The sequence below is a fragment of the Mesoplodon bidens genome (assembly GCF_964165515.1).
Source record: "Mesoplodon bidens genome assembly, chromosome: 4".
Lineage (NCBI taxonomy): Eukaryota > Metazoa > Chordata > Mammalia > Artiodactyla > Ziphiidae > Mesoplodon > Mesoplodon bidens.
In genome coordinates, this window is record NC_138160.1 from 138,971,800 (window position 1) to 138,995,969 (window position 24,170).

The 24,170-nt window shown below is 47.4% G+C and overlaps 1 protein-coding gene across 1 annotated transcript; it reads left to right on the forward strand.

Moving 5' to 3' along the window:
- Window positions 1-126: 126 nt before the first annotated feature.
- TMEM38A (transmembrane protein 38A) lies at window positions 127-23,490 on the forward strand. Its single transcript, XM_081233633.1, has 6 exons — window positions 127-310; window positions 16,278-16,434; window positions 16,691-16,875; window positions 19,208-19,295; window positions 21,011-21,128; window positions 21,908-23,490. The coding sequence occupies exons 1-6, from the start codon at window positions 187-189 to the stop codon at window positions 22,133-22,135; spliced, it is 900 nt and encodes a 299-aa protein (XP_081089759.1). The 5' UTR covers window positions 127-186; the 3' UTR covers window positions 22,136-23,490.
- Window positions 23,491-24,170: the final 680 nt, after the last annotated feature.

Genomic DNA, 24,170 nt, shown 5'->3' on the forward strand with positions numbered 1-24,170 from the left:
GGCCTCCATGGGACTGGAGGGTCCCACCACCCGCCCCAAGGCCAGCCAGCGGTCGCCCCTCCTCTCCCGCGAGGGCAGGGTTGGGGGCGGCGCCTGGCGGGCAGGGGCGGGTCCAGGGTGGGGGGGCGCAGTTGCAGGCGACTGGACTCACCGGGCCGGGGGCTGGGGTGGGACCCGGCGGACGCGATGGAGCTGCTCTCGGCGCTGAGCCTGGGCGAGCTTGCGCTCAGCTTCTCGCGGGTGCCCCTCTTTCCTGTCTTCGACCTTAGCTACTTCATCGTCTCCATTCTCTACCTCAAGTATGAGCCAGGTGAGCCAGGGCCGGAGGCTGGAGAGGACTGGCATTGCGGGGCGGGGGACGGCGGTAACCCAGGGGTCTGGAGAAGGGGAAAGGCCTGAATCGTGGGGGAACAGTCCCAGGGACCGGTTTCGGGAAGGAGGCAGGTGCTGGGGTCATGGGGTTCTCCCATACGGGGCCGGACAGAGGGGAGAGACAAGAGAGAGGGCAGGGAGAGAAGCTCCTGAGATCGTGGCGCTGGGGGAGGGGAAGCAGATGCAGGCTGGAGGAAAGGAAAGGAACGTGATTGCTCAGAGGAGAGGGAACAGCTGCTGGGGAGGATGCAGGGAGAGAAGGTCAGTGGTCCGAGCAGGGTACGGTCGCAGGAACTTGGGCGAGGGGCGTAGGTCGTGGTGAGGGCGCAGGCGGGTCGGCTCTGCTGGCTCGGCCAGACGTCCTGGCTGCCCGCAGCCGTGACCTCCCTCCTTGCCCTTGGAGCGGGGAGCCAGAACGGCAGCTGAGTGTCTATATAAGGGCCGGCAGTGCTGGGAGCTGTGATCAGGTTCAGAGAAAGTGACACCGGTGCCCCTTCCCCGCTGTGGCCCTGGGGCAACCTCCTCTCCCTTTCCCTGGGACAAGGCTCTGCTGGATCTCGGAGCCCAGAGGGAATTCTTCCAGGTCTGGCCCGGATCCTTTTCACTTACTGAGCAGTACCGGCCCTAGGGCAGGATGATTTGGGGTCAGCCTCCTCACACCAGCTCCAGACCCTCATGGAGAATCGCTGGGGGGAAAACCCGCTTCTTGGATTGGTTTTTTTTGAACCATTTTTAAAATGATGGTAAATGGCTTCCTTAGAATGCATTCTATTTTTATACAAGGTTCAGGGAGTGTTTTTTGTTCATCTCCTAGTATTTTAATAATTCCAGCACACCAGCAAACTAAATGGACAGTAGAATTTAGCTTTAGAAAAATGACCAATCACCTGAAACTTTGTGATCTTTTCTCCCACTTAGATGTAAATTATCACTATAGTCTCTGGAAGTAGCTTTTTTAAAGATGATAAAAATAGGTGCTTGTGTATATTTAAAAAGAAAGAAAAACAAACAAACAAACTGAAAATCCCAAAGGAAAAAGGGGATAGTTACAGTTGACATGGTGGCCACCATTCCAGACCTCACTTCTCTGCATTTATACCACTGTAGTTACGGATGTAAATGCACAGTCTTATGCAAATAAGATCATACTCTCCCTGGCAAGTGTTTTTGTTCCATTTTATTTTAGCTCGTCCACATGCCAGAGTCTATTTCTTTAAACGTTCTTCTGAAAAGCAGTTACTTTGCAAAGCAAAATAAGCTTTGTATTATCTTAGCCTGAACATGGGGCTGTATCTCCTGTCTGCAGATGAATTCCTGGTGGCTCAGGCCAGTCCCCTGGGCAAGTACAGAACCTAGCACACATTGGGAAATCGAAAATTGTGAAGGGCAGCAGCCCAGTAGGGATGTAGGACACAAGTGTCGGAAGGAAAGAGGTCTCTGGGCTGGCTGGGAGCATGCAGAGGGCTTGGGATATTTCTGCTGGCGTCACAGAGTAAATCACCTGAACTTGAAGGACTGCAGCCTGAAGGTTCCTGAAGGCTGAAAGGGTTCAGTGGTTCTGAACCCCAGCAGCACATTAGAGGCTCCTGGGGGTTCTTAAACCCCCATCTCATCTCCACTCCAGACCAATAGAATCAGAATATCTGGGATAGGGCCCTGGCATGCTCATGTTTCAAGCTCCCCTCCCCCAAGGATGCTATATGCTGTCAAGGTTGAGAACCCCCTGCTCTGATCAACATTCAACTCCCTCCTTTCATAACTGGGGAAATAGGAAATAGAGGCTAAGCTAATTTACAAACACAATGAGCCTGTGGTCCCATGGCTGGTAGATGACAGCCTTGGGATTCGAACCCCGGTCTGCTTGATCCCAAGAATCACTGCAATTGCTCTGGGGTACTTGCCTACCCTTAGAAAAGGGAGGCATTGGACTTAGCTGTTAGTCCCCCAGTTTGGTATTCCTGCTAAGCCTCTCTAAAAGTTTCTTCTCAGAATCCGTGTGCTGAATGCAGGACCAGTTACAGAATACGTGTGACCCCTTGTACAGAAATTAAGAATTTTGTGGGGCTTCCCTGGTGGCGCAGTGGTTGAGAGTCCGCCTGCCAATGCAGGGGACATGGGTTCGTGCCCCGGTCTGGGAAGATCCCACATGCCGCAGAGCAGCTGGGCCCGTGAGCCATGGCCGCTGAGCCTGTGCGTCCGGAGCCTGTGCTCCGCAACGGGAGAGGCCACAACAGTGAGAGGCCCGCGTACCGCAATTTAAAAAAAAAAAAAAAAGAATTTTGTGAACCTGAGAGCCAAGCTGGCTTTAAGGAATAATCTTCAAATTGGGAGTCAGTTCTGCTTCTCACAGTGAGTAAACACCAGGCTGGTTGCTTTGCTTACATGAGCTTCAGTTTGCTTATCTGTGAAATGGGCTCATTGGTAAAATAATCCTGGACTCCCTTTCCTGGCTATTGTGAAGATCTATTGAGAACTTTGTCAGTAGTCAGATCTAAGGCACCTGTGAGAGGTAGTAGAATTATTTGTAAGGCATGGGGCAATGTGTTTTCCAGGATGCAGGCATTTTCTGGGTCAGGCTTTTGTGAGAATCCTGAATGAGGATGAAGCACAAAGTGTGGTCCTCAGGTGAACAGCATCTGTGGCCCCTGGTTAAGAAACGCAGAATGCCAGGCTCCCCACCAAGACCTGCTAAAACAGACTCTGCATTTGAACAAGATCCCTGTAAACATACTAACATTTGAGAAATGATGGGCTAAAAGAGGCTGGAGCCCCTTAATAGGGCAGGGAGGGCCAGGTCTGGCTCACCTCTAGGACCCTTAGCTCTATGCAAGAAGAAAGAAAGAAGTCGTGGATGCTGGCAGCATGATTGAAGGAATGAGTGAATGAATGATTAAATGACAATCCTGGCTACCTTAAGCCCTGACCCATGCAAAGAACCTTCCAGACCAGTGGTTCTCAAGTATGGCTACACAGAGTCACTGGGGAGCTTTTAAGACTCTTGTTGTCCAGGAAACACCCCTTTATCATTAGAAACAGAATCGCAGGGGGTGGTACCATCATCAGTATTTTTTAAAGTTCCCCAGATGAGAACTGGCTCTGCACCAGTGTTTCCCAACCTCAACACTAATGACAGAGACAGATCATTCTCTGTGGCAGGAGCCGTCCTGTGAATTTCAGGATGTTTTGCAGCATCCCTGGCCTCAACCCACTAGACGCCATGAGCACACCCCGGCTGTGACAAACAAAAATGTCCCCAGGGAATTCCCTGACCGTCCAGTGGTTGGGACTCCACGCTCTTACTGCTGAGGGCCCGGGTTCAATCCCTGGTAGGGGAACTAAGGTCCCACAAGCCATGTGCTGGGGCCATAAAAAAAAGAAAAAAGTGAAAAAAAATGTCCCCAGACATTGCTGGTGTCCCTGCGGGGGGACACACTTACCCCCACTCATTGATCTAGACTGAGTCTCAAACCCTAATGCTTCCAAGGGCCAGGCAGGTCATATATGGAAAACAATAAGACAGCCAGGTGAGGACCGTCCCCAGGTGAGATCCAGCCATGTGCATCTCTCCCTGACTGGGGCTAGAACCAGAAGAACTAATTTTTCAAGGGAAGCTAGAAATGTGATTTGTAGCTCCCTATGTTTATATGTTAGCTATTTGAACATGATTTTTCTTTTTTTAAATTAATAGACAGTTTTTTAGAGCAGTTTAGATCCACAGCAAAGTTAAACTGAAAGTAGTTTCCATATACTTTGACTACCCACCCACACCAACCTCCCACACAGCCTCCACCACCATCAACATTCTGCACCAGAGTGGAAACATTTGCTATAGTCCATGAACAAACATTATTGTCAATACCATTATTGTCATATTACCATTATTATCAGGTATTATCAACATCATTATCAACTAAACTCTGCAGTTGACATAAGGGTTCCTTTGTGTTGTACGTTTTATGGATTTTAACAAGCGTATAATGACATGTATCCATCATTGTAGTATCATGCAGAATAGTTTCACTACCCTCAAGCTCTACCTATTCATGCCGCCCCCCCTTTTCCCTCCCCAAACCCCTGACAACCTCTGATCTTTTCACTGTCTCCATAGTTCTGCCTTTTCCAGAATGTCATAGAGTTGGAATCATACAGTATGTAGCCTTTTCAGACTGGCTTCTTTCACTTAGCAAGATACATTTAAAGCTCCCCTATGTCTTTTCGTGGCTTGGTAGCTCTTTTCTTTTTAGTGCTGAATAATACTGTGCGATACGGATGTTCCACGGTTTAATTATTCACCTGTTGAAAGACATGTTGGTTGCAGTTTGAATATTTAAAAACTACTGGGGGAGCCAAAGAGAACTAACTGTTCCTTGATCTCTGGTTTGAACTATAAGCTTTTTGAGGGTTGGGGACTGCTCACCCTCCAGTCTTTTGAGGAGGGGCTACTATTCCGTTTTACAGTGGGGGAAACTGAGGAAGAGAGCTGAGCACAGAGGCTTGGGAGAGGGTGACTTGTCTTAGAGAAACTCTGTGAACACACTTCCTATGTTTGGACCTCACACTAAATAGCGCAGAATGGCAGCAGTACTAAAAGTACCCTGGGGAACCTTCTAGCACTTCCTGGCCATCCACAGACAGGACACCGACCCCCAGAGAGGGAACGTTGTGGAGCCCATCACAGGTCAGAACGAGGGTCCTGATAGGGGTTTCTTCCTTCCTCCTTAGGCAGACCTGAGTTTTATAAGTCCATCCACTAAAATTTCCACCCACAGGTACTTTCCATTTCAGTTCAGTTCCAGAAATAACTCTCATATAATTGTTAAGCACTAAGCAATTTCTTTTCATCTTCACAGATGCCCTCTGAGATGAATGATAGCGCTGGGTGACCAACTCGCCCACGTTCGCCCAAGACAAGCACCCAAAGTCCCAGAAACCCCTCAGCCCCAAGCAAACCAGGACAGTTGGTCACTCTAGATAGCATCCTCATTCTACACATGACTAAACTGAGGCCCAGATAGGGGAGTGAGCAACCAAACTCCCCAGTGAGAGGGGAGTGCTTTGGTGGCAAACCTGGAATTGAAACCCACATTCTGCTGCTTCTTGGTGCCGCCCCAAGTACTCAGCAAGAGAAACCAAAAAGAAGCATGGCAAAGGGAAAGAGCCAGGGGGCAGTTTCTTGACTACTGCCTTGCTGTGGATCCTTGGGACAGGACATCCCCACCAGCCTCAGTCTTCTCATCTGTAGCAATGGGGAGACTCATCCTGTCCTTCTAGGATCGCTGGGAGGGTATTGATAATGAAAAGAAGCTCACAGACATAGAAAACAAAATTGTGGTTGCCCAAGGAGAAGGGGGGCAGGGATAAAATAAGGGTATGGGAGTAACAGATACACACTACTGTATATAAAATAAACAACAAGGGTTTACTGTATAGCACAGGGAACTATATTCAATATCCTGTAATAACCTATAATGGAAAAGAATCTGAAAAAGTATACACACACACGTATAACTGAATCACTTTGCTGTACACCTGAAATTAACACAATATTGTAAATCAATTAAACTTCAATTTTTTATTTGATTTATTTATTTGGCCACACCATGCAGCTTGTGGGATCTTAGTTCCCCAACCAGGGATCGAACCCAGGTCCTTGGCAGTGAAAACATGGAGTCCTAACCACTGGACCACCAGGGAATTCCCTTCAATTAAAAAAAAATGCATAATGATGATAATACACAGAGCATTGAATCATCAGTATAACTTGGTGGAGGGAGAGCTTTCATTCTCCTTTTGACAACAGAGGAAACAGGCTTGGGGGGAGAGCGGGCGGGGGCGGTTATTTGCGCAAAGCCATGCCAGAGTGAGCAGCAGAGCCAAAACCCAAGTGTGTGACTTTTCTACCCGGCCTCACCCATAGTGAGGAGCCTACTTTGTTCCCGCAAAACCCAGGCTCCCATCCCCACCCCCACCCTCCCTGGCCTTATGGTCCCAGAGGGCACAAGAAAGACCCTGGAAAGAATTCAACCCCTGGGGGTTATTTTTAGTTGCAGAGGTATCCATTTCTGCAAAACATGGGTGCCTCACCTGACCCGGCCCCTCTAGGACCCACCAGCTGCTCGAAAGGATTAACTCTCAGCTGGCGGCGTTTTAAATAGATGCCCCAGAGGAGAGAAGCGAGCCTTCGGCATCATAATGGAGGAACTTGGTAAATGTTGAGATTCAGGATAACCTCGAGGGCGGGGAGAAGATGCGCTTTGGGCTTGTGACTCCAGGGTGAGATTGAGGAGGGAAAATTTGATTCCAACCTCTACTAGGAGTTGAGCAAAGAAGGGATTAGGGTTCCCACCTGACAGAAGGAAAGAGCTGGAGAAAGAAAAAAATGATTTGTCCAAGAACACGTGGTTAGTCAATGGGGGTGGTTAAGAGAAAGGGAAGAGTGTTGCTGACTTACTCTGAAACAACTTTTATGAGACATGTTTCCTGATTATAAAATGTATATGCAAGAAAGTAATAAATAACTTGTAATCTGTTCCTATGATGGAATACTATACAGCAGTGAAAATGAATATTACCCTTGAAAATATTGTGCTCAGTGAAAGAAGCTAGATGCCAACGGCCGTGTCTTATGATCCCACCTATGTGTAATGTATAAGCTCAAGAACATTTTTGTCACTTCAAAAGGAAGCCCTCTTCCTATTAGTCACTCCCCATTTCCCCCTCCCCCGGTCCCTGGCAACCACTAATCTGCTTTCTGTCTGTATGGATTTGCCTGTCCTGGACATTTCATAACAATGTGATCATACGTTATATGGCCTTTTGTCTTTGGCTTCTTTCACTTAGCATGTTTTTGAGGTTCATCATGTTGTAGCATGTATCAGAACTTCATTCCTCTTTAAGGCTGACTTGTATTCCATTGTGTGGGTAGACCACATTGAGTTTATCCATTCATCTGTTGATGGACATTTGAGTTATTTCCACCTTTTGGCAATTGTGACTAGTGCTGCTGTGAACATGAGCATGAGTCTTCCAGAACCTAGTGGTGGGTTCTTGTGCATAGAGCAGCATGGTACCATGCTGCCTACCCTAGGCTATGAGACCTCCTGTTCCTGGACCTCCATCCACAGCCATCAGAGAGGGGGCAGGCAGTGAGGGGCCCACGAGGGGGCTTGGTACAGACTGTGGAGCCTAGTGTGATGAGGTGGGAGAACACCCCAAGTCCTTCTTGCTTATCAGCTTTAAGGGGACCCTTGTTTTTTTGCAGTTATGGTGGTTAAATATTTCAAACATACAGAATAACTATCCCCACTGATACCTCCATACTCTCTACACAGACTTACCAGATGTGAATGTAGATTTGCTTCAGATCTGGGTTTTTTTGTTTTTTATTTTTTAAAGAAATAGTGGCAGGCAGAGCCAACCCCATCCATTCCTCTCCCTCCCTCTCTAGATGTGACCACTGCCCTAAAGGCAGCCTATATTCTTCCCATGCCTGTATGTATACCTTTACCACTGTTTATGTATCTATGAACTGCATGGAGCATTTTGTGTTGTTTTACATATATACATAAAATATACATAAACATATCATTTTGCAATCTAACTTTTCACTCAGCAATAACGTTATGGGATTTATCCATGTTGATACATCTAGAGCAGGGGTTCTCAGCCAGAAGGGAATATGACCTCAGGGGATACTTGGTAATATCTGGAGACATTTTTGGTTGTCACATCCAGGGTGGGGGTGGGCTACTAGCCTCCAATGAGTGGAGGCCAGAGATGCTGCTTGACATGCTGCAGTGCACAGGATGGCCCCCACTGCAGCAGAGAATGATTCTGCCCCATACATCAGCAGTGCTGAGGGTGAGGAGCCCGAATCTGGATCTAATTCTTTTTTTTTTTTTTTTTTGGTGGTACGCGGGCCTCTCACCGTTGTGGCCTCCCCCGTTGCGGAGCACAGGCTCCGGACGCACAGGCTCAGCGGCCATGGCTCACAGGCCCAGCTGCTCCACGGCATGTGGGATCTTCCCAGACTGGGGCACGAACCCGTGTCCCCTGCGTCGGCAGGCGGACTCTCAACCACTGTGCCACCAGGGAAGCCCTGGATCTAATTCCTTTTTAAATATCTCCTCTGCGATGTTCCATTTTGTGTGACTCCACTCCCTCACTAAGAAACAGTAGGCTCCACTTTCCTCCTGTTGTAACAGTATGGCAGTGAAATCCCCCTCCCCATGTCTCTTTGCCCACATGCACTAGTTTCTTTTGAGCAAATAGTGAGAAGAAGAACTGCTGGGGCACAGGCGACTCACAGCTTCTGGCTTCCTCAGTATTGTCAAATTGCCTCCAAGCTGGTTATGCCTATTGACCCTCCCAACTGTGTGTGTACAAGGGAAACCTGGGCTTTTTCCCTCTGGAGGAGGGGCAGATAGTCCCCTCCCCACTTCTCTGTGAGGTTGACTGATTTGAGAAGAAGGCAGCTCCCTCTATGGAGTACAATGGACTTCACGTTTCTTTCCCCAACACGGGCTTAGAACATTGGACATCAAACCCAGGAAAGAGGCTTGGATGCCATGTTGAAAGGTGTGGGGTCTGTGTGGCCCTGGCTTGGTCACTTGCTTTGCTGGATATCCAGCCCATGCCGACCTGACCAGTGTATCTGGCATTGAGTGCCCCTTAGCTCTTAGGTTTCCTCTCTCCTCCCCCTTCCACCTTCTCCCATGCTCTCCCTTTGCCTGGATCATCTTCACCCCTCCACCCCCATCCTCTAAGAAATCCCTGCTCATTGTTCAGATCTCAGCTTAAGTGCCACTTCCTAAATGAAGTCTGACCTCCTCAGCTAGGACAGTTCCCCAATTAAACTCTTCAAAGCATCATGTGTCTCTCCCTTATGAGGTTTAACCTTCATTTGTGGGATTATTTAACCACGTTGCCTCTCTACCACACTATGGGCCCCACAAAGGTAATGCCTGAACCAGCTCTTGCTTATGGCTGCATCCCCAGTGCCTAGCAAGAGCCCAGCACATGGTCAGAGCTCAAAAATACTCACTGAATGCCTGGGTGATCTTGGGTAAGCCATTGACCTTGGGGAGACTCTGTTGCCTCATCTGTCAAATGCTATGTTAATTTCCTAGGGCTGCCATAACAAATGACCACAAACTAGAGGGCTTAGAACAACAGAAATTTATTCTCCACAGTTCTGAAGGCCAGAGCTCAAAGTCAAGGTATCTGGTTCCTTCTGGAGGCTCTAGGGGAGGATGCTTCCATGCCTCTTTCCTGGTTTCTGGTGTCTTCCAGCAATCCTTGGCATTCCTTGGCTTATACATACATTACTCCAGTCTTTGCTTCTGTCTTCATATGGCCATCTGTATGAATTTCCTTTGGCTGCCATAATGAAGTACCACAAACTGGGTGGCTTAAAACAGAAATGTATTGTCTCACAGTTCTGGAAGCTAGAAATCCAAAATCAAGGTGTCAGCAGGACATGTTCTCTCTGATGGTTCTAGGAAGGAATCTTTCTATGCCTCTTCCTAGCTTCTGGAGGTGGCTAGCATCCTTGGGGTTCCATGGCTTGTAGATACATCACTACAGTCTCTACCTCTTTGTTTATATGGCCTTCTTCCCTGTGATCTGTCTCCTCTTATAAGGAACACCAGACATTGGATTAAGACCCACCTAATGACCTCATCTTAACTTAATTACATCTGCAAAGACCCTATTTCCAAATAAGGTCACATTCACAGATACCAAGGGTTAGGACTTAAACATATCTTCTTGTGAGTTCAACTTACAACACCTTCTTCTTTGTGTCTGTGTCTCCTTTTTTTGTCTTTTATAAGAACACTCTCATTGGATTCAGGACATACCCAGATGCTCCAGGATGATCTCATCTCGAGATCCTTACCTTATTTGCATCTGCAAAGACCCTATTCCAAATGAGGTTCTGATGGACATGAATTTGTGTGTGGGGGTCCCTCCTATAACTCACTATAGGCAGGGATATTGATCCCTACATTACCTGTGGTTGAAAGCCTGGGCTCTGACGCTGAAGGCTTGAGGATGGTGTGAAGGTATGTAGTTGCCTGGGACACAATAGTAGCTCAATTTAAAAAAAAAAAAGAAGTAACTCAATAAATAAAGGGAGCAGGGGAAGTTGTTGTTATAATGTAACCAAAAGTGCCCAACACAACCTCAGTGTCTAGGAGTGTTCAGTCCACATTTGCTAGAATGTAACCTCCATGTGGACAGTTCTTTCACTAACGATTATTTATTGAGTAATTACCATGTATCAGGCACAGTGCCAAGCACACAGGGGTCAGGGGAAGTGGGTGGTTCAGCAGCAGATAAGACTGATAAGGTCCCTGTACTCACTGAAGGATTAAGATCAAGTCAACTTGTTGAGTGTATCAATAGTATATACAGGTATTTATGTCAATAGCTTCACACTTAGTACACAGCATACAGAGGCCAAGCATTCAGATTTGACAGTTTAGAGACAAAAGGCACCCAATCTCTAGAAACAAAGAGAAACTTTCCCCCCAAACTCCCAAAACCTGAACTAATTATTTGTTTTGATTAGCCTTTTGACTAATAGATTACATATTGTAAGCTTGTCATCTCACATCCACACTGAGTAGAGTTTTCATTGGATTAAGTAAATTGTTTATTAAAGAGAGGCACTGGGGAATACTACTTGGCCATAAAAAAGAATGAAATAGTGCCATTTTCAGCAACATGGATAGACCTAGAGATTATCATACTAAGTGAAGTAAGTCAGAATGAGAAAGACAAATACCATATGATATCACTTATATGTAGAATCTAAAATATGACACAAATGAACTTATCTACAAAACAGAAAGAAAAAGACAGACATAGAGAACAGACCTGTGGTTGGCGGGGTGGGGGTGGGGGGTGGGGGAAGGGAAGGAGTGGGAGTTTGGGATTAACAGACACAAACTGTTATATATAGGATGATAAACAGCAAGGCCTACTGTATAGCATATATAGCACAGGGAAGTATATTCAATATCCTGTGATAAACCATAATGGGAAAGAATATAAAAAATAATGTTTATATATGTAGAACTGAATCACTTTGCTGTATAGCAGAAATTAGCACAATATGGTAAATCAACTATATTTCAATAAAATAAAATTTAAACTAAAACTTAAAAAATAAAAAATAGAGTCGTTGGTACCAGCTCTGGCTGTGAGAGCTAAGTAGCTGTGTCTTATGACTTAATCCTAAATTCATTCTCTGGAAAATGAAGCTAGTGGGGGAGGGAAGGAATCAAGATGATGAAATAAGTCGTCACACCAGGAGACACCCAGGTTCCAACTCAGGAGTGTGGCTGTAGAAGATTAGGACAGTAGTAGCATAAAGATAGAACCTTACTATCAAAAGATTCAAAAGAATTTGTCCATTTCTTCCTTTTGAATCTTTTGAGATAGTTAGGTTCTATCTTTATGCTACTATTGTCTTAAGATGCAGATCTACTAGAGAATGGACTTGAGGATACAGGGAGGGGGAAGGGTAAGCTGGGACAAAGTGAGAGAGTGGCATGACACATATACACTACCAAACGTAAAATAGATAGCTAGTGGGAAGCAGCCGCATAGCACAGGGAGATCAGCTCGGTGCTTTGTGACCACCTAGAGGGGTGGGATAGGGAGGGTGGGAGGGAGGGAGATCCAAGAGGGAAGAGATATGGGGCCATATGTATATGTATAACTGATTCACTTTGTTATAAAGCAGAAACTGACACACCATTGTAAAGCAATTATACTCTAATAAAGATGTTTAAAAAAAAGATTCAAAAAACTTAAGTGTGTAGTATAAAGTGTATTTGACTAATAGATATTAATCCTGTACCTCTAGTGGTTTTTGTAAACATGTTTTTAAAGAACTAGACCCCCTGCCTTCATTATAATTTGGGATCTTAAAATACAGTTTATCTTGAAAGAGTTTAAGACTCATAAGAAATTGCAAAAATGGGTTCTTTTTTTTTTTTTTTTCTGTGGCCATGCCACAACTTGCAGGATCTTAATTCCCCAACCAGGGATTGAACCCCTGGCAGTGAAAGTGCCAAATCCTAACCACTGGACCACCAGGGGATTCCCAGAAGTTGCAAAAATGGAGCAAAGAGTTTCCAAGTCCCCTTCACCCAGCTTCCCCCAATGACAACATCTTACCTAATGGTAACTCATTATTTAAACATGGAAATTGGCATCAGAATAATACCATTAACACCAACTACAGACTTTATTCAGCTGTTTTTACATGCACTTTAAAAAATATAGTCCTTTGAAATTTTATCACATGTAGATTGGAGTAACCACCACCATGATCAGGATACAGAATGGTTCTGACACTCCAAAGAAACTCCCCTGTGATGCCCCTCTATAGTTAGATCTTCCTTTGAACCCTAACCCCTGGTAACCACTGATCTGCCCTCTGCCACTCATCACTATGGTTTTGTCACTTGGAGAATGTTATTTAAATGGAATCATATACAGTATGTAACCTTCTGAGATTGGCAGTTTTTGCTGAGCGTCACACCATTGAGATCTGTCTGGGTTGTTTTGTGTATCCCTGGTTTATTCCTTTTTCGTTACTGAGTAGTATTCCATGGTACAGATGTACCAAGGTTTGTTTATCCATTCACCCATTGAAGCCATTTGGGTTGTTTAAAAATAAAGCTGCTATGAATATTTGCATGCACGACTGTGTGAATACCAGATTCTCCTTTTCAAACAAAATCTTATGCCGAACTCTGAGATGAAGCAGTAAACAAAGTTGTGCTCTGGTTGAAACAGGGGGGAAGACCCAGGACATACCTGCTTGGTTTCTCCTTTGCCCCTGCAAACCCTCACGGTTCCCAGGAGCACAGTTTGAAAACCATTGCTCTTGGGAGCCCATCCTCTCCGACCATGGAGGTCTTGGGTTATCAAGGCTGCAGGATGTCAGGACATGGGCCAGTTCATTCCCCTATCTCTGTGGTGCTCAACTTTGTTGCACAAAGGAATCACCTAGGAGCCTTAAAAAATGCACAAGCCCAGCCACATCCCACACTGACAAACCGAGACCCTCTGGGATGGGAAGCAGGCATCAGGTGTTTGTAAAGTCCCCAGGTAACTGATGTACAGCGAAGTTGGAAACTAATGCACTGAGCCATCTTCCTTAGGTGTGGGGTCCCTTTTTCTATTTGCTAAGTTAGTCCAGTCTTTTGCATTTTCTTGCCTTGGGTTTATAAGAAGACTCAATTTAGTATCATTTATGAATGTTTATCCTCAGTTGCAGAAACTGTGAACTGTTACATTTTTTCTTTGCTATCCTTTTATTTTTTATTTTATTTATTTTATTTTTTTTTGTGGTACGCGGGCCTCTCACTGTTGTGGCCTCTCCCGTTGCGGAGCACAGGCTCTGGACGCGCAGGCTCAGCGGCAATGGCTCACAGGCCTAGCCGCTCTGCGGCATGTGGGATCTTCCCAGACCGGGGCACGAACCTGTGTCCTCTGTATCGGCAGGCAGACTCTCAACCACTACACCACCAGGGAAGCCCCTATCCTTTTATTTTTTAACAGCTTTATGGAGATGTAATTCATATACCACCCAATTCACCCATGTAAATCATCCCATTCACTGGTTTTTAGTATATTCACAGAATTGTGCAACTATCTCCTCCAAGCTGGATCCTCTAGCTTTTACCCTCCCATCTCCCCCATCCCCTCCAGCCCTAAGCAACAACAAATCTACTTTCTGTAATTCTATGTGAAAAATTGAATAAAGTACCAAGACGAAAAATGGGGTGGAGTCCACAGAGTGGTGGGAGCCCAGAGTCGGGAGTGACTGGCTCAGTAGAGCAAGGAAGCCTTCCTGGAGGAAGTGGCATTTGTGCTTGGCCATTTTTGCTTGTGTCTTTGTTCCTTCCATGCTGCTAGCATGGGATGCCCTCTCTCCCTCCTCACCCTGTTAGTATAATTCTGCCTTCAAGGACTCCATTATCCAGCTTTGCTCATTGCTCTTTCTACACTGTTCATCACGTGTGGGCATGCCCTGCACTGTCCCCTTTGGTACCAATACCTGGTGACTTCCCTCTGCACTGATGGCTCTCCCCCAGCAAGATAGGGCTCCGGAGCTCTTCAGCTCTACCTTTCAAATTTCTTCTGTGCCTTCCTATCTGGGGCCAATCAAAGCTCTTTACTCAGCAAATGAACATTCTCCATAAGAGCACAACTTAACAACAGAAGGACAACCCAATTTTTAAAAAAATACACAAAAGACTTGAATAGACATTTCTCCAAAGAAGATATAGGAATAAACAATAAGCACATGAAAAAGCACTGAATATCACTAATCACTAGGGAAATGCAAATCAAAACCACAATGAGATATCACCTCATACCCATCAGCATAGCTATTCCTAAAAAACAGAAAACAACAAGTATTGCTGAGGAGGTGGAAAGGTTGAAACACTTGTGCATTACTGATGGGAATGTAAAATGGGGCAGTTGCTGTGGAAAACAGTATGGAAGTTTCTCAAAAAATTAAAAATGGAATTAACATTTGATCTAGCAATTCCACATCTGGAATATACCCAAAAGAATTGAAAGCAGGAACTCGTACAGATATTTGTACGTTCATGTTCTTAGCAGCACTATTCTCAATAACCAAAAGGTATAAGCAACCCAAATGTCCACTGATGGATGAATGGATATGTAGAATGTGGTAGATCCACCCAATGGAATATTATTCAGCCTTAAAAAGGAGAAAATTCTGACACATCTTATGACATGGATGAACTCTGAGGACACTATGCTAAGTGAAAGAATCCAGTCACAAAACAACAAATACTGTATGATTCCACTTACATGAGGTCTATAAAGTAGTCAAGTTCATAGAGACAGAAAGTAGAGTGGTAGGCCTCAGGGACTGGAATGAGGGAGGAGTGGAGAGTTAGTGTTTTTTTTGGCTGCGTTGAGTCTTTGTTGCTGCACATGGGCTACCTCTAGTTGCAGCGAGCGGGGACTACTCTTTGTTTCAGTGCGCGGGCTTCTCACTGCGGTGGCTTCTCTTGTTGCTGAGCACCGGCTCTAGGTGCACGGCCTTCAGTAGTTGTGGCACACGGGCTTATTTGCTCCATGGCATGTGGAATCTTCCCAGACCGGGGCTTGAACCTGTGTCCCCTGCATTGGCAGGCGGATTCTTAACCACTGCACCACCAGGGAAGTCTGAGTTAGTGTTTAATGGGGACAGAGTTTCAGTTTTGCAAGGTGAAAAGCTCTGGAGATGGATGTTGGGGATGATTGCACAATAACATGAATGTGCTTAATGCCACTGAACTGTACATTTAAAATGGTTAGAGTGGTACATTTTATGTATATTTTACCACGCATACAAAAATTTTTTAAATAAGGAGAGACCAAAAGTACAAGGTATAAGCTTATAGGGATCTTGGCATCAGCCCAAGGCAGGAGTAGCTGCGTCAAAACTTTCCCAACTGCATGTTGTCCTCTCTCTTCAAGCTTCAGTGTCCTCATGGGGATAATAAGAGTGATCACTTGGCTGCAGTTATCAATGAAGATTTAATGTCCTTCCTATAAATGCTAAACCCAGTGTCTGAGACCTGGGAATGCTTGCTAAATATGAGCTGGTGTTATTGTTATTGCCACCTCTCTGAGCTTGGAGGAAAGAGCCCCAGCCTGGTTCTGCCTTCTCTCTGTGTGACCTCAGACATGTGTGCACCCTCTCTAAGCCTTGGTTCTTCCTCTGAAATGGGCAAACTGCAAGGCATTGGGTGGGCACTCTCTGAAGGCAGCTGACTTAGGATGGGCTGAACAGAGGGCATAAAGGGTGAAGCATGTCCCAGATGCCCTGGTGATGGTGGGGGATGCCCCATGCCCCTCAGGAGCAGTCGAGCTGTCCCGGCGCCACCCCATGGCATCCTGGCTGTGTGCCATGCTGCGTTGCTTCGGGAGTTACATCCTGGCTGATCTGCTCCTCGGGGAGCCCCCGATCGACTACTTCAGCAACAACTCCAGCATCCTGCTGGCCTCAGCAGTCTGGTAAGCATCACTGGTCTGGCGGGATGTGGGAGAGCAGAGTAGGTGGGCAGGGTGACCCTGCCACCTGGGATTGGGGAGGCGGGAGTTTGGAGGAACTAGAACCCACCAGCACAACCTCCACAGTGGTTCTGACCCACCACTTTCCACTGCCCAGCTGTCCTAAGCCCAGCAAGTGTGAGCGAGTCTGGACACAGCCTCATCCCCGAGGGGCCACAGGGTCTGTCTCCCCCTGAGGCTTGGCATTCTCTCCCCAAAGGTACTTGATTTTCTTCTGCCCCTTGGACCTCTTTTACAAGTGTGTCTGCTTCCTGCCGGTGAAACTTATCTTCGTGGCCATGAAGGAGGTGGTGAGAGTCCGCAAGATCGCCGTGGGCATCCATCACGCGCATCACCACTACCACCACGGGTGGTTCGTCATGATCGCCACTGGCTGGGTCAAAGGTAAACAGGACCATGATGAGAAAAATGGAAAAGCACCCCAGTTGAGAACCCCTGCTCAGTGGGACATATCGGGCACCCCAGCTGGCACAGCCATTGCTCTGGGCTAAGGGATGTCAGGACGGCTGCAGGAGTCCAGCCTCCTCATCAGTAGACACCTTTAGGGTAAATGAGAAGATCCTTCTTTCATTCTCATGAAAAGATTCTCATTTCATTCTCAGAAATTTAACTATCAAAGGTAAATAGGACAACGAAGCAATGACAGCTGATGTCTCTAGAGCAGGATTTCTCAACTGTGGCCCTACTGACGTTTGGGGCTGGACCATTCTCTGTGGTGGAGGCCATCCTGTGCATCATAGGATGTTGAGCAGTGTCCCTGGCATCCACCCACTAGATGCCTGTAGCACCTACCAGTGTGACAACCTAAAATGTCTCCAGACATTGCCAAATGCCTCCTAGAGAGGAAATCATACCCCTGTAACTACAGAGGTTCTTAAGCTTTGTGGACTACAGCCCTTTTATCAGCCCAGTAAAGCCTACAGACCGTTTTCTGTTTTTTAAATGCAGAAAGTAAAATATATAGGAGAATAAAGGAAGCCTATTATTTTAAAGTAGTTATAAATTTTTTTAAAAATATGCTGTAGTAGCTTTATCCATCTTTACTAGTGATTAAACAGCAGACCTTACAGTGGCTTCTAATAAATCTCAGACTTTTGAAGTGGTGTTGAGCACAAATGATATTTTGAAACCACCATCTGCAACAATGGGAATGTGAAAAGAAAAACATCCATGAATTCTGTTGGTGACAAAATCAGACTTGCAAATCCTGAAGTAACTGCCTCCCTTCATGATGGAAGGAAAGGCTGGATTTCAGCGAGGGATGTGAAAATGAAGATGTAATTCTGTTTCCTGTCTGGGTTCATAGACTCCAGGTTAAGATCCCTGACCCAGGGCAAGTTTTGAGTTGAGGCCTTTGTGCATCTTTTCTCATTTGATCCTTAAGACTCTCCTTTAGGAGAAGGCTAACATCATCTCTTTTTACAGAGGAGGGAAATGAAATGACATGCCCAAGGTCACATGGTTATGGGGGCACAGCTCGGTTTGACTCCAAGTCCTCTGAATTCAACATCCACGTTCCTAACAACTTTGGAGCCCTCCTTTTTATCCTCCTCCATTTATGCTAAGAGGTAGACCAAGATAGACTTTGAGACAAAAAAAATATTACTAAAAATATAGAGGGACAGTTTATAATGTTGGGTCACTCCACTAAGAAGATATAACCATTATAAACATATATGCACCTAAAAACAGAGCACCAAAATACATAAAGCAAAAATAGAGGGAAGTTAAAGGAGAAATAGATAATTCAACAGTAACAGTGGCAGTGGTGGACCAAGGAGTAAAAGGAAGGCAGGGAAAGAAGGCTGGAGCAGGTGCTAAACACCACTGGGCACTGAATTCCTGCTTCCTGCTCACCAAAGTGGGTACCCCCAAAATGCCTGGGTCTAGAATCATCATCCATCGAGTCAGAGTATCCTCAGTACCACTGACATTTAGGGCTAGATCATGCTCTTTGGTGGGGGCTGTCCTGTGCATTATAGGGTGTTGAGGAGCATCCCTAGCTTCAACCCATTAGTTGCCAGTAGCAGCCCCCTCCCCAGTTGTGACAACCAAAAATGTCTACAGATATTGCTAAATGCCTCCTTGGGGACAAAATCATCCAAGATGCAAACCCCTGGTCCAGTGGTGCATATCAGGCATCCCAGTTAGCACAACCACTCCTGGAGTGGGTGTCCAAGCCTCTTTAGCCAATACATTTGGGGTAAATGGGAAGATTCTTCTAGAAATTTAACCAGAAATCTTGACGTGGGTCTCATTCTCTCTCCAGGAAGCCTGTACTACAGAGCAAATTCCCCAGGGGTATGACATGCCTTCCAGAGGGCAAGTGGCTTGAAAAAGGTTGAAAGCTCAGAACCCAGAGAGAAGAGAGGCTGGGGGTGGGGAGCCCTCTGGAAGCCTCATGCACAGCTCAGGGTCCTGGATTGGGAGCATCAGGGCAGACAACCCAAATTTGTCCAAGACATACCTTGCAGATGGGATATGACCTCGGTTACTTCATGCTGGTTTTGCTCCAAATGTGCTGTGTGGCCCTCAGCAAGACCGTCCCCTCTCTGGGCCTCAGTTCCCCCACCTGCAACTGATGATCATACACCCCAGGCTCAGTATCCCTCTGGAGGAGACTCCAGAAGCAAAGAAGCTGCTTCCTTGGGAATTCAGCCAAGAAGAACAGGGAGCTGGAGGTGGCAGGCTTGTTTAGAAGTACCCTGTCCCATAGGCTCTGGTGTCGCCCTCATGTCCAACTTTGAGCAGCTGCTCCGAGGGGTCTGGAAGCCAGAGACCAACGAGATTCTGCACATGTCCTTGTGAGTATCCCATCCTCCCTATTCCCTGGGCCTGACCCTGGGTTGGATACTCCTGGTAACTTGGAAGTCTCAGCCTCTGATTCTCCTTCCAGAAGCTTCCAGAGACCATGGCTGGGGGACCCCGGAGGTAGATCCCTAACACTACCTAGGGGGCAGGGGCAGGCAACCTTGCAGGGTGATGAGACACTTGATTTGGGGTTTGAAGAGTGAATAAGAGTTTTCTGGCAAAGAGGGAGCTTCTGGACAGAGGCCAGCACCTCTGCCAACTCTCAAGTCAGAAAAGAGCAACGATTCTGCCTGGTTCTGCAGGGTCAGGGTACAGATTGTTGGTGGGAAGTGAGGGATTCAGGAGGTAGAACACAGAGTGTGGGTGAGGAGTGTGGCTGGGGCTAAGTGGGGAACATTGGGTAGGGCCAGATGGCAACATACAGGACTCAACCCAGGACCCCACAGCGCATTTAGCGTAATACATTTTTAAAAGACCTAAAGGTTCAAGCTAGTTAAATTTTCTCCCAATCTACAATAAAGCTGTTGCCATTAAAATATGACAACATTAAAAGGCTCACCCATATGCCAATGAAAACTATCTCCCATTTCATATGTTGTAAAACATAACTTTATATCACTTTATCCCCATGAGAGTTCTGTTCCCACACTCAGTTCATGGACAGGGAAATGGGGGCTCAGACCATTGTGTCCCTTGCTACTAAGAGGGCAAGTGGCTTCCCCTCTCAGATTCTATTTCTGCCTCATCAGCTGAGTGTGAAGGCTCCATCACACGCATAACCCTCTGACCCTGGTTCCTGGTGCGTGCTTTGGAAATATCAGGTCGAATTATCATCATTAAGTACATGCAGTGAGCAACAGACCTCAGAAACAGAAGTCACTGGTCTGTCTTCTGCAACAAGTCAAAATATCGGAAGCCTATTCTTCAAGGAAGAAAAGGAAAATTAAGAAGAACTGTGTGTTGTAATCCCACCTTCTGGTGGAGTACCCTGTTCAGAAGTCCCCAAGACCACCCTCAGGTTTGACAATTTGCTAGAAGGACCCATAGAACTTGGCCAAGCCATTATACTTAGGATTATAGTTTATTACAGATTAAAAATGGCAAAGGTAAAGTCATGTGGGGCAGTATCCAGGGAGAGAATAGGCGCAAGCTTCAAACTGTCCTCTCGCAGTGGAACTGTGTGGACAGCACCTGTTTCTCCCAGCATCCATGTGTGACTGTATGCGTTGAAGATTGCCAACCAGTAGTGCTCCCCTGAGCCCTGGTGTTCAGGGGCTTTACTGGGGCTTGGTCACACAGACATAGCTGACTGCCTGCATGGCTGACCTCAGTCTCCAGTCCCTCCAGAGGTTCAGCTGATATCGTGTGGCCCAAGACCCCACCCTAAATCACACCATTACCATCTGGTATGACCCAAAATCCCCAGGTAAACAAAGACACTCCTATCAGGCAGGACATTCCCAGGGCTTAATGGATACCTTCCAGGAGCAGGGCAAAGAGAGACCTCTTTTGGGGCCAAGATAGCTCTTTACCGTACAGGGAGATACCCTGTCATCCATGTCACATGGGTACCTTCCCACCATGCACTCTGGAGAAGCTGGGATGGGTGCTGGGACCAGCAGGGGTGGGCAGAGAAGGGGGCCTGGGACAGTGGTACAGAGGCCTGAGCCATGCAGAACCTCCCAGTAACCACAGCTACCCCCTCCAGCCCCACCAAGGCCAGCCTGTACGGAGCCATCCTCTTTACCCTCCAGCAGACCCACTGGCTCCCAGTGTCCAAAGCCAGCCTCATCTTCATCTTCACCATATTCATGGTATCCTGTAAGGTAAGCCTTCCTGTCCTGACGCCGACCCAAACCTCCCAGGCTGAGGGCAGGGAGCTTAGATTCATAGCCTTGAGTGTCTGGGGAAAGGACAGCCCTAAGGTCAAGGGGTGGGGAGCTTGTCAGTAGGTTCATGCATGGGAGAAGGGTATGAGAAGATTAGTGTCCAGCAGGTGGGGATGACGGTGAGCAGAACAAGGTCTTCCAGGCAGAGGGCCCAGCATGGGCAAAGGCCAAGATGGGGGAAGGAGTGTACGGAGTCTGTTTGGAGTATCAGGGCCTTGTGCCTCGGTCATGGAGAGCGGGCTGGACCGGGAATGGTGCTGGTCTGACCCTCAGGCCTTGAGTTAGGGTCACCCCTTCCCCAGGAAATGTCTTCTGGGGCCATGCATGCTTCCCTCCCCGTGGAGCTGAGGAACTTCACTGCTGGCTCCACGGGAAGGGACCACAGGCCATCACATAGGGAAAGGGAGTGAGCGACCCTAAGCCAAACACAGCTCCTCTCTGAGCCCAGGTGTGTGTGTGGGATACTCCTGGGGAAAAGGTGACCAACTGTCCTGGTGTGACTGGGTTTTTAGCACTAAAATCTCACACCCCAGAAAACCCAGGACACTTGGTCACCTTCTTAGGGGTGCATGCAGCCAGAAGGCTGGGTCTGGGCTACCTGTGCCCCTCACCTGGCTGACCTTCTCCCTCTTTCCCCCCCAACCCCCCACTTTGCTTCTGCCTCATTCTCCCTCTGGCTCTGTCGCCTCTCCTGTCCCTCTGCCACACCACCTCAGGTGTTCCTGATGGCCACTCACTCCCACAGTTCCCCTTTTGATGTTCTGGAAGGCTACGTCTGCCCTGTGCTGTTTGGGTCGGCCTGGGGGAGCGACCATCACCATGACAACCACGGTGGATCCCAGGGCGGCAGTGGGCCCGGCCCCTCGCACTCAGCCCTGCCCACCAAGTCCAAGGAGGAGCTGAGTGAGGGCTCCAGGAAGAAAAAAGCCAAGAAGGCAGATTAGAGGGCAGCCCTGGGGGCATTCAGGGCACCAAGGAGAGGACCCAGACCCAGGACCTGGGCTCAGTTCTCCCCTCTCCAGGCCTCTACTTCACCATCTACAAATTGGAGCCATTAGCCCCCGCTCCAGGGCTGATGCGGGGGTTAAATGAGATATGGGGGTGAAGGGCATTTGTAGGAATGGGGGGTCCCTTTCTCTTTCTGCCAGGTCCCCCATAGAGTTACAGCTTTTGGGGGGGAGTTCACAGAATCCCAGCAGCAGCTCCAGCCGGAAACCCTGGCAGTTATGTTCTTGGTTCTATTATTTCCTCTCTAAAATTACACCTTGACTCCAAAAGAATTTCAAGCCATGTTGAGGCTCATTCATTTGACGGGCGTTATACTAAGTGTTTGCTGTAAGGTAGCTGCTGTGATTTCCATGTCTCTTCTTGCCAACTTCTCCTGGGCAACCCTGGGCAAGTTGCCTCCTGCTCTGAGCCTTGCGAGCCCCATCTATATAGTGGCTCCTCATCCCATTCTGTATGCAAGGGCTGATGTGAGGCTGGACGTGAACCAGCTTTCTAAGCTCAGAAGCACAATGCAGTTAGGAGGGGAGGCCTTGGTGGTTGTTCATCATGCGTAAAAATGGCTTTGCGTTTTAGATCTTTTGTGTTTGTGGACTGGAGAACCCCACAAGTTACCTGGCACAAACGAGGCCTTCAGGAGACATGTCTAAGCCAGACTTGAGAGCATGGAGGGTGGGGAAGGCTTGTTCTGATCCTTGGCTTCAGGTTGTTCCTAAACCAAAGAAATGCAGCTGGCTGGGCAGGTGTTCCAAGATCTGGCTCTGTCCAGGGGCTCCAAGAACTCACTGTTGGACCTGGGAAGCTCCATGAAACCTCCCTCATGCTGTCATCCTTCATTGCCGCTCACTCAGTCATTCAACAAACACATGCCTACTATGTGCCAAACCTTGTGCTGCTGCTAGACAGGCTGGGAACTTGATTCAGGGTGTGCGAGGGGGATGGGAGCTGAGCGTCCCTCCTGGCCATCTTCATCTCAGCCTAGGTCGCCAGGACATCTGAGAGGGGTAGGTGGGTTGGGCATGGCCAGTCTCAGATGGGGTTGGGGCCCAGACCAGGCCAGCTTGGGGCTGCCCTTTGCACACGGGTGCTCAGAGCCTGCTCAGGGCATCAGCCTACAGCTGTGTCAGAGTGGTGTGGGATTGTTGGGGTTCCAGGTGTTGCCCAGCTATTGGGAAAGTGCCTTGATCTGGTGATGCCTGGGAGCTAGGTGGGCCCTGAAGCTATAGGGCCCCCAAATTCCTCCTCTTGCATGTTCATCAAGGTTCAGCATGAAGGGTCAGCAAATAAATTTGTTGTGAAAGAACCCTGATGGCTTGTCTGATTCATTCTTGCTCTTTTGGCCTCACGGCACAATGGGAGTCCTGTGAACTTAGAGATGCATGGAGTTTCCAGGAGAATGAGGCTCATGGCAGCCCTTGCTCACCAGTGGGAGATAGAGGCAGTGGGTGAAGTCTGTGGGGCTTGGAGTTAAGCAGAAATGGGTTTGATCCTCACTCTGCCATTGACAGGTCATGGGGCTTCCCCTTCTCTAAGCCTGTTTGCTTCTTGGGAAAAAGAGGATGATGATTATCACTGCCCTTCAAAGACAGGTGGGAGGATTAATGGGAGTGGTTTGGATCTGCAGCTAAGAGTCTGTGCAAAACCCTGTTAAGAGAATGAAAGTCAAGCCACAGACTGGGAGAAAAATCTTTGAAAATCACACATCTGATAAAGGGATTGTATCCTGCATATGTAAGGAATTCTCAAGACTCAATAATAAGAAAACAGCTCAACTTAAAAAGGAGCAAAGGATTTGAGTGGACACTTTGTCATAGAGAATATACAGATGGCATAGAAATAAGCACATGAAAGATGCTCAACATCCTTGGCCATTGGGGAAATGAGTGGGAAGACACCACTTCACACCCACTAGGAGAGCTAAGATTAAAGAGACTGACCATACTAAGTGCTGGTGAGGATGTGCAGCAACTGGAA